This window comes from Zootoca vivipara, chromosome 5 (genome assembly GCF_965207765.1).
Source record: "Zootoca vivipara chromosome 5, rZooViv2.hap1.1, whole genome shotgun sequence".
In the NCBI taxonomy this organism is placed as follows: Eukaryota; Metazoa; Chordata; class Lepidosauria; order Squamata; family Lacertidae; genus Zootoca; species Zootoca vivipara.
The window spans coordinates 52,779,993-52,792,207 of record NC_142588.1 but is presented as its reverse complement, the minus strand read 5'-3'; the positions used below and the strand labels follow the sequence as shown (position 1 = coordinate 52,792,207).

Below are 12,215 nucleotides of genomic sequence, written 5' to 3'. Positions count from 1 at the left end.
GTGGTTTTCAACTAAATTTAACAGTGCTTACTGAATGGAATCTGGAGTTGTTCTCTAAACCGTATTTATTTTTCTTCAAATATCTGTGCCACACCCTGCTTGCTCCTGAGGGGGGAGGTGTACAGGAAATTCAAGAGCTGTTCCAGCCATTCTGTCAAGTGGAGAACATGCATACTTAGGCAGGGGGGCTTCAGGGTCTGCCCTTGAGTCCTGAGTTCTTTTCAGTGTCTGAACTATTTGTGTGTGTACAATTGAGACCCCTGTTCCCATCGCCTACCGGTAAGCACAATTGTTCTACATAAACAGAGGTACTGAAAAGAGTCAAGGATTTTGGTTTGAAAGAGAGGTTTTCACTACCCTCCAAAACATGTGCTTTCCAGGTCTACAAGTCTCATCATTTCATTGTTCCTGTCTGCATTTCCCATGGCAGCAACTGACAACCAGAGAGAGAACCAAGCACCGTAACAATCAAAGACACAGAGATCCAAAGGACAGCGGGATACAGATAGGATTTACAATGGTGATGGGGAGTCTGTGGTTCTCCAGGCATTGTTTGATGACAACTCCCAGCATCCATAACTGTTGACCAGGGGTTCCCAAACTAAGGTCTGTGGAGCGGATGCAGCCCAATCGCCTTCTCAATCCGGCCCACGAACAATCTGGGAATCAGCATGTTTTTACATGAGTAGAGTGTGTCCTTTTATTTAAAATGCATCTCTGGGTTATTTGTGGGGCCTGCCTGGTGTTTTTACATGAGTAGAATGTGTGCTTTTATTTAAAATGCATCTCTGGGTTATTTGTGTGGCATAGGAATTCGTTCATATTTTAGTTCAAAATATAGTCCGGCCCACCACATGGTCTGAGGGATGGTGGACTGACCCATGGCTGAAAAAGGTTGCTGACCCCTGCTGTTGAACATCTTGGCTGTGGCTGATAAGAGTTGGAGTCCAACAACCTCTGGAAGGTCATAGGCTCTCTGTCCCCGATATACAGGCTCCAGAACACATGGGAATAAATAAGGAAGGCTTTTGGTCCTCAGTTTCAGGACCAAAAGTGGTCTTATACAAAGTGGGCTTATACAAAGGGAACTAGCAGCACAATTGTTTTGTTGTGTGCCACCCCAGTCTCTCAGCAGTGCGAGATTCCGGGGGTTCCGGACACTTACCCAGGGTTTGTGTTCCCTTTTGGAAATGAGGCACAGTGGGGACTGTAGTGTCTTTATGATATATGGTTTAGTTACACATATATACAACCTGAGTCTATGATGGAGGGGGTTCACAGTATTAACACTCCAAAAGGGTCTTGTTTCTCCTGTAGCCACAACCTTAGATTTAAACAGGCTTCAGATATTGCTGTCTTGGTCTTCTCCCAGCTTACTGCTTTACATCTGGCCCTCATCCCTGCAACTTTTCACTCTTTCCAATTATCAAGTTGAGGGAGGGGCCTCACCCATTTGCCCTCTCCCACAAAGCCACTGGAAGAGGAAGAGGAGTGCGGAGGGAGTGCACCTCCCCTGCGGGCGACGCGCCATGCCCCCCGCCCCGCCTGCTCTCCACTCCCCAGTGCCGGAGAATGAAGCTCCGCCACTGCACAGAGCTCCTTCCTTTGTTCTCCTTACACCTCCCAGGAGGCTATTCCAGGAATTAGAAGGCTTGATTATATTTTAACACTTGCTGGATCCAGGGATTAGAAGGATCCGGCATACAGTTCAACACCCCAAACTCATAACACTATACAAATCTTATTCAGACAAATTCATGGGTAAGTGAGCACAGGATTGCAGCCTAAAAGAAAACAAGAACGCCTAGAAATTCTCCATTAAAAAAAACAAAAACAAAAAAACAGGCAAAATATTTATTTATTTTACTAAGTTTATATCCCACCTTTCCTCCCATAGGAGCCCAGATATTGGGAGGGAGAATGTGTTATCACAACTCCCAAAACTGATGCCTGGTTACCGCATGGGGAGCCAACCAGGCAGCAACTGGCACAAATTACTTCCGTTGCAAACAGGAAGAACAGGTTTCCCTAAAACTTGATATTTAACTTAAAGTTGTACACCAAACAGAATGCAGTGAATATGCTTCAAAGTGAACTCACTATTTAAATTTATGTATGTTAGGATGTGCCCTAAATAACAACATGCTGCATTTTTTTCTATTATATGGCCTCGTAGTTTGTTAGGGTATGGTGGATGCCACCTTGAAAAATATTAATTAATATTAATTATTTTTAAGCCTTATAAGTTTAAGATTTAAAAGGTTAACAGTTTTTTTTAAAAAAAATATTATTATTAAGAACAAACTACTGAGAGGCCATAAATTCAAAAGATATTATGGTTAAATTAATATAATTTAGTTTTGCTTGGTAAGTAATTAAAATTCTTTGGTTTTCTGAAAACGGTTTATGTGCTTCTTCATCAGATGTAGATTTACCAAGTTAAACATTATCCAATCACAAAACTAATAGATTTGGATTCCGCACACCCAAAAACATAATTGGGACCCCTCATTGGACACACCCTACTGTGAGGGCTTCCATATCTGCATATTGTCACTTGAAGCTGCAGTCACACATTCTAAATGTGCATGCGTAAACTCACCTTAACATTTCCTGTGCTTTGTGCTTTCCTGTAGTACCTGCTGAACCTGTACAAGTGTAAGCTAGTACTCTTTATAAAGAGTAGAGCTCTTGATAGTCCCGGAACAAAGAAACACACCATCCCATCTGGAAGCCAGAGGAACTAGGGCAGAGCCAGCCATGCGCCCCTGTTGTACTATTAGCCTCTACAAGTTGGGGTTCATGGGGGCAAATCAGATGAGCCATGGGAGATGAATGAGCAGTTTCCCCAACACATTTTAATTAACGGCAGAAGAGACAAGAGGCCCAACTCAGCCATTAGGCAATGGCCTCAGGAGGCAGATACTAGTGGGGGGGGTCAGGAAGAGGAGCAGCCCTCAAAGCCACTCCACTCTATTGGAGATTAGAACTATGTGTGTCATAGGGTTGTTGTACAATCGCTAAACAAGCCAGCTGTCCTCGGTGCATGTGGGGATGTTATCCCGTTGCCAGTGTTGACTATTCAAGTGCCAGAACAGTCAACTTCTGTACTTTGAATGGGATGGGGCAGAAATTTGGTCTGATCCACATTAAGACCCACTCTTTCTGAAACAATATGTGAACCGAAGCGCAGCTATACTCTGAAATTCACACGTCTCCAAATTTTGTGATGCAATCCTCCAAACCGAAATGTGTAGAAAAGTACATATATTAGGGAATAGTGTGTATAAAAATGCATATTTGTAGGGGAAACAGCATACAAAAGTGCATTATATTGCTTGCAAAAATGTATATAGTAGCCAAAATTTCAGACAAAAATGTGTATGTTAGCATTTTAGCGCACATTCCTCCTATCTGATTCTCATGAAGACTATTACGTTTTTTAAAAATGCAAAATAATACAAACTGAATTTGAGAGTGGGGGAAAATGAGACATTGAGAGAAACTGAAATTAACAGGCTCATCCATTGGATGGATGCATCATTCTGTATTTTGCCTCAGGCAGCAACACGTCTTGGGAGCAGCCCTGACGATGAGGCAGCCGTGAAATTGATCAGAGCAGCAGCAGGAGAGGGCATACTTAATCTCTTCCTTCTCTCCAACCAGCCTCGGGTTGGGGTATATGTGGTCCTTTTAGCTTATTCCATACAGAGAAAACAACACCTCGGGGAGGTCAGTTTTAATTGGATAGGGAGGCTATATTGAATGAGTGAAATACCTCATCTCCCCACCATTGCGCTGATCAAAATCGCAACCTCTAGCAGCTGTATTAAAGTAAAACCAAAAACTGTCAGGAGACTTCTCATATACCTCCAGTATCTTACTTAGTTTGACACTCACTGAGATGATAAATCTGTACTACGTAAAAACAGAACAAAAGAAAGCCAAACTAGATGTCTACATTAAAAACAGAGATGTCTGGAAGATGGCAAGGTTATAGCTCTTCTTCCTGATACCCAATCTTCTGTGTCCAGGGATTTATTATTAAATCCCCCCTCTTCTGTTCAAAGTTAGGAGCTGACCTGAGGCATTTTGTTGCCTGAGGTGGAGCAGTAAGGGGCATATACATCCACCCCCACCAGTCCAGTTGCATAATATCCAGGGCTGGTGAAATTATTTTGGCACATGCGGCAGAAAATCTCACCTCTCCTTGGCAGGAAAAATATAACAACAATAAATTAGAAATCGCAGTTTACTGTCATCTCAGAAACAGCTGCCTTGCTGTGCTTGACGATAGGGCTGGCCTTGCTGAATTCTTACAGCTAAGGAACTTACAGTGAGAAGTAAGCCTATGTCCTATCTAGATGATGGAGATTAGCAGGGTGCAAAGTGTGTACAATAGTAGTTAAATAAGCAAGAGCTGCCACCGTCTCCCCTAGAGTCTAGGCCTTTGCCTCTTTCCTCCACCACCACTGGTCACAACAAAAACATAATTCATCATCAAGCTAAAGAAAACTTGCTTTGCAAAGGCTACACTGAGTGAGACATGACTTGACAAAGCAGGAAGCACATAAATATAGACATGCCAGTGATGTCTGACATGTTGGATAGCCCTGCCTTGCATCCTCCTCATTCCGATGCCAAGAGTAAGACTATTTTTTGTGGAATCCATTGAAGCTTCCACTGAACACTAGTTGAGAACATCATGAATGGACACACTGGCCCAGCTTGCACATCACATTAAACCGTACTTATAAACAAACTGGTTTTTAATGTGAAGTGCAAACTGGATCATTAATTGGTCATATGATGCAGAGGGCTCTCTTGTCTATGAAAGCTAAGGTGTCACAAGACACTGAATTATTTTTGCTGCAACGGATCAACATGGCTACCACTCTGAAAATTTTAATTGGTTTCTTAAATGGTTCAGAAGAACCATTCAGGTTAATTCAGCTGCTGTTCTATGCTTATTAAAGGACCAGACACCTTGAAATTACCCCAGATCTGCTGCCAATTCATTTAGTTATGGGGCAGATAGTTAAGATGCTTTTATAATATAATGTGGCTCTTCCTTCTTCCGGTTAGTGGATTTATAATACTGTCCTTAAAACATATTCATCTCTACTTCTGCATACCCTTCAACACATTTTCTTATCCTAATCAGATTTTATCAGAGCATGTTGTACAAGTCAAAGCTAAACAAGTCTTGCTTACTTGATAAGTAGATAAGGGAAGAAACAGAGCTTTATACCTGCTATGGTCAGGTATTTGTTGCTAGTTTATGGTGCCCTCTAGTGTATTCAAAATACTGCCTTTGTGCTTTTGGTATGTGCCTGAAACATTCTTGCAAGTCTTGAAAATGTAGGTTCTGTTTTACTACCAACAGAAATGTACCCCTGTACAGATAGTATTACCTGTTTTTAGTCTTTCTTTTACAATAAAATGAAACATCTGTTTTGTGCCTTTCACATACACTGGAGACTTAGCAGGTGGTTTTCATCTGAAGAAATTGGTAGAGATTTTTAAAATCAAAATGTGATGTTACTTGCTGCTGAGACAAATGTAGATAAATGGTCTATCCTTTAGAGTTTAGCAGGGAATAAATCTCTTATCAAAACCAACAATGAACCACCTAATAGTTTTTGTTATACTATCTGTATCACAGCACTCATCTAATTTAAGGTGCCATCACCATTTAGACTTTCTGACATCTCTTTTCTCCTTGACAAAATCAACAGGTGAGCATTCTCAGTGTTCATTTGTCCTATTCCATGCTAGTGCCCACAGAAAAGCTGGGGGAGAGACCGTTGGACAGGTGTTCTGGATGCTCTCACAATGAAAAGTTGAAGGATCTCCTTGATAAATCTGTGGTTCCCAAGCCGTGATCTAAAGGGATATGTGCTTTCTGATTACTTCCCCTCCATCCTCAGACTTTGCTGTAATAGGTAGCATACTCTCTCCTAGGCGGCTGAGGGTGTGCAATTTCTCCTGCCCAACAATTCCCATTCTGGATCACCTCTTGGCTGAGGCACAAAGGGGGCTTACATTTGTGCCAGTTCTTCAGAATTTTGTTCATGGTCCCTTGATCCATGATGCCCAGCAGTTTTTCCTTCTCTTCTCCTGTTTCGGAAGGTGTCTTTTCCACACACGTTGCATGACCCATGCTTAGGTCCTTATTCGCGCCCTCAAAAAACTGCTGGATGCAAACCTTGGCAAAGCTTTTAGCGTGTTCCGTGCAGGTCTCATCAAAGAGCTTGCGTTCAATGTCGATATAATGAGACCAATACTTGCTCTTCAGGAATGCAGCTTGAGTAAAGCAGGGACGTAAGGAACGAACAAGGAATGCCAGCAAGGTCATCAACAGCACAAAGGTCCAGCCCATTGCCTGAAGGGGAAAACCAAATGTCATACTATTATTAGGGTGGTGGTTGTGGGAGTGGGATAGAGAAATCTATGCAGTACACAATTGCAGTCATGATCATCAGTGGTTTTCCAGAATCTGTGGATCCTGGGGCTAGGAACCTCAAAATATTGTTTTGGGAGTTGGGCTGCTAGGCTCATGTCTCATCCATCAATGAGTGGATGAGTGTGAACTAACATCACAATCTACCTCATTGTAAAATGGCAGTGATGTTCCCATATTTGTTTGCCAGATAGGAATCCAATGAAAGCCCTATGCTGTTGTATTTAAAGTTCCTGAAGTTGGGGGATCAAATGGAACCTGAACCAAAATCTAGACCAAATCTTTTAGTTTTCCTGAACCAGAACACAATTCAATCCATTTTAACAGGGATGTGTTGGGGAGCAACTACGCCAGGAATAAGAAATCTGTAACCTTCCTGATGTTGTTTGACTCAACTCCCATCAGCCCAACATGGCCAATGGTTAGGGATAATGGGAGTTGTAGTCCAACAACATCTAGCGGTCCACAGGTTCTCTATCCCTAAACTACAACACAATATCTCCTATATTGCAGCAGTCTTTGGCCTGTCTGGATAATAATTTTCTAAAATGTATTGCATAAACAAATTATTTCCCCACTCCTAAATCCAGTATTTTTCCTCTTGGCTTTCAGTATTTTTTTTAAAGGAGCACATTTTTGTCTCATGCTGAAACTGGCATGTCATTTCAGTAATGCTAAGTAAAGGTAAAGGTAAAGGGACCCCTGACCATTAGGTCCAGTCGTGACCGACTCTGGGGTTGCGCGCTCATCTCGCATTATTGGCCGAGGGAGTCGGCGTATAGCTTCCAGGTCATGTGGCCAGCATGACAAAGCCACTTCTGGCGAACCAAAGCAGCCGACGGAAACACCGTTTACCTTCCCGCTGTAGTGGTTCCTATTTATCTACTTGCATTTTGACGTGCTTTCGAACTGCTAGGTTGGCAGGAGCTGGGACCAAGCAACGGGAGCTCACCCCGTCGCGGGGATTTGAACTGCCGACCTTCTGATCAGCAAGCCCTAGGCTTAGGGGTTTAACCCACAGCGCCACCTGGGTCCCTAATGCTAAGTAGAATCATTCAAATACAAAAGTATTTAGAATTGGGTTTTTTAATAGAATGAATTGATTATCTGCAATGCCAAATTTAAAAACCGCAACAGTTCAACAAATATTGCATGATTAAAGAAAGATCTGATTAAAGAAAGATCTGAATATTTATTCCAATACATTCTTAATTTTCAATGCTAAGAAAAGCAGTGGCTATCCAATTTATACACAGCAGAGGACGGGCTAACGTTGCCAAGCAATGCCAAGGGGAAACAGAACAGTGGCAGCATCAGATTGGTGAGAATACAAGTGATCAAATCAGATTTTAAAAATGACTTTGACGTTGTACCCAGGTGAAAGCCTGGAGGGAATTTGCATCCTATTTAAGATGCAGAGAACAAATGCAGACTGAACACAGTAAACAACAGGAAAGGACTGTATTGACCTGCCTGTTTTAGGTTGGGATCACTGGATATATTTTGTCTGTATTTGCATTGCAAATGGACTATTTGGAAGCAGGGGAGTTCATCCCTTCTCCCCTCACTTCCTTCTATAATCCATACTTCTTACCAAAAATGATGCATGGAATTATTACAGTAAGGAATCAAGCACTCTGTTTTGCAGGATGCACCCTACATAAGCCTACTCTTTGAATGTGGAACTAGCACACATTGCAGTTCCAAATGTGCTCACACTTACCTGTGATTAAGGCCCACAATTTATGCTGTAAAAAGAATAAACTGCAATTGTAGCATGAGAAGTATATCCATTACATCACATTTACATGTTTTCTATGAAGTGAGACCTCAAGAGAATGAGGACAAGAGAGCCAGTGTGGTGTAGTGGTTAAGAGCAGTAGACTCGTAATCTGGGAAGCGGGTTCGCGTCTCAGCTCCTCCACATGCAGCTGCTGGGTGACCTTGGGCTAGTCACACTTCTTTGAAGTCTCTCAGCCCCACCCACCTCACAGGGTGTCTGTTGTGGGGGAGGAGGGGAAAGGAGATTGTTAGCCGCTTTGAGACTCCTTCGGGTAGTGATAAAGCGGGATATCAAATCCCAACTCTTCTTCTTCTTGTGTTTCTTACCAGTAATAAAGAACTGCAGCATGCTGAAAAATGCTCAGAGTGCTTGCAGTGTATAGGAAATGGTAGTATGATAAGTGCATATGAAGTCATATAAAAAGCCTGCCAGCCTTATAGGGGGTCTCTCCCATTCTCTACACTTAGGCAAATCCTGCAGTCAATCACTTTTTGCTTACCTGTGATATACAGCGCAGATACCTGGTTGCCACCTCTTTGGCAATAAGTTCCTGCCCATTGTAGATGTCTGTGCAGGGAATCCGGGCCAGAATTCTCCTCAGTTCCTTCTCAGGTAGTTGGGTATAGCTGTGGTTCCCCAACTTATCTACAGGCACAGAGGTGCTGAAGGCACATATAAAGCACTCTCCATGCAACAGTGTGACCGAAATCCAAACAGCAGGAGCAATCATAGCCCGTTGTGCCATGGAGCAGAACATGTAACGCAGGACAGCCGGGTCTTTCTGCCGCTTCCCTGTGGGTCTTTTCCACTCTTCAGCCAACATGGAGACATTGTTATTCATCACAAATCCCAGTAGAAACAAGACCAGGGGTGGCACAAACAGGATACCCATCGCATAGGCCAGGTTATAACCTGGTAGGCATGGGCAGTTGAAGTCAAAAGCCACGTACATCTGTGCACTGGCAAGAGCCATGATGCCACATATGCCATTCATGAAGGATTCCTGGTTGGACTGGAGGAACTGGAAGATCATACGGAATTTATCCATCGTTGTCACTTTATGCACGCTCGCTTGCCTGAATGCAATCAGAAATTTGTCCCCCTTTTCACGGGGCAGAATTTAAAAACAACAACAAAACCCCTAATGCGTCTTGCCAATGTCACTTACTTTTTCAGTTTCTGCTCTTTACACCAGCTTTTCAATTGCTCAGGCAACGTGTCCCCTCCCCCATTTATTCCTTGCCACCTCAGTACATTGACTTCGTTATCTTTACCTTATGAGTGAATCTCTACTCCTCCCAGGTTGACTTGGTGTGCATTGTACTCCCTCTTCTGAAAAGTTAATTGTGTGCCGTTGTCAGGTATGTCATGGCTTAATACAGCAAACACTTCTTTCTTTGTGCGAGCCATCACATCTCTTATTAAAAAACCCTTAAATCCCTGAGGTTGCCTATTTGTGGAGGCATGAGTTCTTCTGAGGACTTGCTTGGAATCTCTTCTAGGCACTCTTTATTCATGACAGGAAAAGGATTCCTCTGACTTCTGTTCATGTGCCTGCAAATGCCACATGCTCCTCCCACTGCCCTTAGAAAAATAAGGGAAAGCTGTGCCCCACCTTTGTAGGTTTACCTGGGGGGGGGGGGAGAGAGAGGAGAGTACCTATGCAAATATCACTGTGTGGGATAGGAATGGAGGAGTAAGTCAATTCAGTTCACATTTAAAGTTTATTATATTAATACAAGTTTCTCATGGCTGTTGGCTAGAACAATAAACTTATGAACTGAAGTGAACATTTAAAGATGAGCCTACCTCATTCCCACTTTCCAAAACAATACACACAAAACACAGCCAGCCTTCAAAATTCACACTTCTCTGAATTTTGCAATGTGTTTTCCAGTTAAATGTGTAATGTGTATAAAAATGCATATGCTAGGGTAAAGTGTGCCTAAAATGCACATCTTAGCAAAATAACCTACAAAAATGTGTTATATTAGGGGAAATTGCATTCAAAATATGTGTATTAGGATAATACTAAAATGCTGAGGAATAATTAGGACAGCTTAGCAACAAGCTGATGTGGAAAAATGAACTTAAGGCTGGAAAAACTGAAACTGAGAAGAAGTGAAATTGAGAGATTTGCTCATTCTCAGCGTGGGATCCATTATAAGGATAGGGATTCGGGCAAGAGAAATATAACTCCTGTGTTTTTCCAGCTTCTCTCTCCTTTTGCTGCTCTTTTTGAAATTCTGGAATCCTTCACTACTTTGTACTCTGGGTGGAGCTGTAACATGAATCAGGAGCAGCAGCAATCTTTTCTTTCTTTATAATGTTCTATATCTATGCAGAACACTGCTACTCCCTCTTATTTTGTTCTGCAACAAGCAGCATTTCCTGTTATATTTCTCCCACGTAAATGTGATCTGATGGGCAGAAGTCTGTAAAGAGATTTTGGTTCAACAGAACCCCTTAAACTAGCCACTTGCAATCTCTCAGAATCCATTTCTCTTCTGCAGGATGAGAATGTTTGGTCTCCTTCATCAGGGAGTTGAGAAGGCTTGCAAATAATAATTTAGAAAACTGTCTTATGTTAGGTCTGATGATTTATCTATCTAACATTGTATTTTCTGATAGGCAGCAACTCTCCAGGATCTCAGGTGGGAGAACTGTTCTATTGTCAGTTAAACCTTTAACTGGAAATGCTGGGGGTCAATCTTGGGATTTTCTACCAAAGCATGTCCTCTAATTCTGATCCATGCTTGAAAACAATTAATGGGAATGTGCTGCTAATATAAATGTTGACATATTTGTTAGTTGTTTTAATGCAAAGAAACAGAGAGAACAGAACATGGGATATACTGGGTGAGATCCTGAGAAATATGAGCAGAGTTATTAATGTAAAGTGTGGTTTCCCTACCACTTCCTTCCTGCTAAAGCCCCTTGCGCTCCTGAAAGGCTAATCTCAAGGCTCAAGAGACTCTCTGAAATGGCTGGGGATGTGGTGTGGGGAAGCTGGACTGGAGGGAAGGGGCAGAAATCAAAATCAAGGGGATCTTTCCCCTTTTGTGAGAGTGGAAGTGTCCTTCGCTTGTCCAAGAGGATGAAGAAGAGATTCGAAAAGCAACATCTGATCCTTCTTATCTAAACCCTAAAATGTAAAATGTACAATTGGGGGCACTCTGGTTTAGATTTTTAGCCTCATAGTCAAAACTCCAAGGTTTTGCCTGACAGTTGGCATTACCATGAGCTGACACTAAAATTGTTTTATTTGTTCTTCAGCGGTATGTTCACATTAGGAGCTCAAAATGCACCAAGTGGTCATTTCCCATCGCTGCATTTAATAATTTATTATTTATACCCCGCCCATCTGGCTGAGTCTCCCCAGCCACTCTGGGCGGCTCCCAATCGAATATTAAAACAATACAGTATTAAATATTAAAAGCTTCCCTAAACAGGGTTGCCTTCAGATGTCTTTTAAAATTAGGATAGCTGCTTATTTCCTTGACATCTGATGGCAGAGCGTTCCACAGGGTGGGTGCTGCTACCGAGAAGGCCCTCTGTCTGGTTCCCTGTAACCTCACTTCTCGCAATGAGGGAACCGCCAGAAGGCCCTCGGTGCTGGATCTCAATGTCCGAGCTGAACGGTGGGGGTGGAGACGCTCCTTCAGGTATACTGGGCCGAGGCCGTTTAGGGCTTTAAAGGTCAGCACCAACACTTTGAATTGTGTTCGGAAACGTATGTAGGTCTTTCAAGACCAATGTTATGTGGTCTCGGCAGCTGCTCCCAGTCACCAGTCTAGCTGCCGCATTCTGGATTAGTTGTAGTTTCCGGGTCACCTTCAAAGGTAGCCCTACATAGAGCGCATTGCAGTAGTCCAAGTGAGAGATAACTAGAGCATGCACCACTCTGGCAAGACAGTCCGCGGGCAGGTGGGGTCTCAGCCTGCGTACCAGATGGAGCTGATAGACAGC

General features: G+C 42.7%; 1 protein-coding gene across 1 annotated transcript; it reads right to left on the bottom strand.

Moving 5' to 3' along the window:
• Positions 1 to 3,255: 3,255 nt before the first annotated feature.
• Positions 3,256 to 9,690, bottom strand: CALHM1 (calcium homeostasis modulator 1). Its single transcript, XM_035132431.3, has 2 exons — positions 8,746 to 9,690; positions 3,256 to 6,385 (listed from the first exon to the last, which is right to left on the bottom strand). Exons 1-2 carry the CDS (start codon positions 9,292 to 9,294, stop codon positions 5,927 to 5,929), a joined length of 1,008 nt encoding a protein of 335 aa, XP_034988322.2. The 5' UTR covers positions 9,295 to 9,690; the 3' UTR covers positions 3,256 to 5,926.
• Positions 9,691 to 12,215: the final 2,525 nt, after the last annotated feature.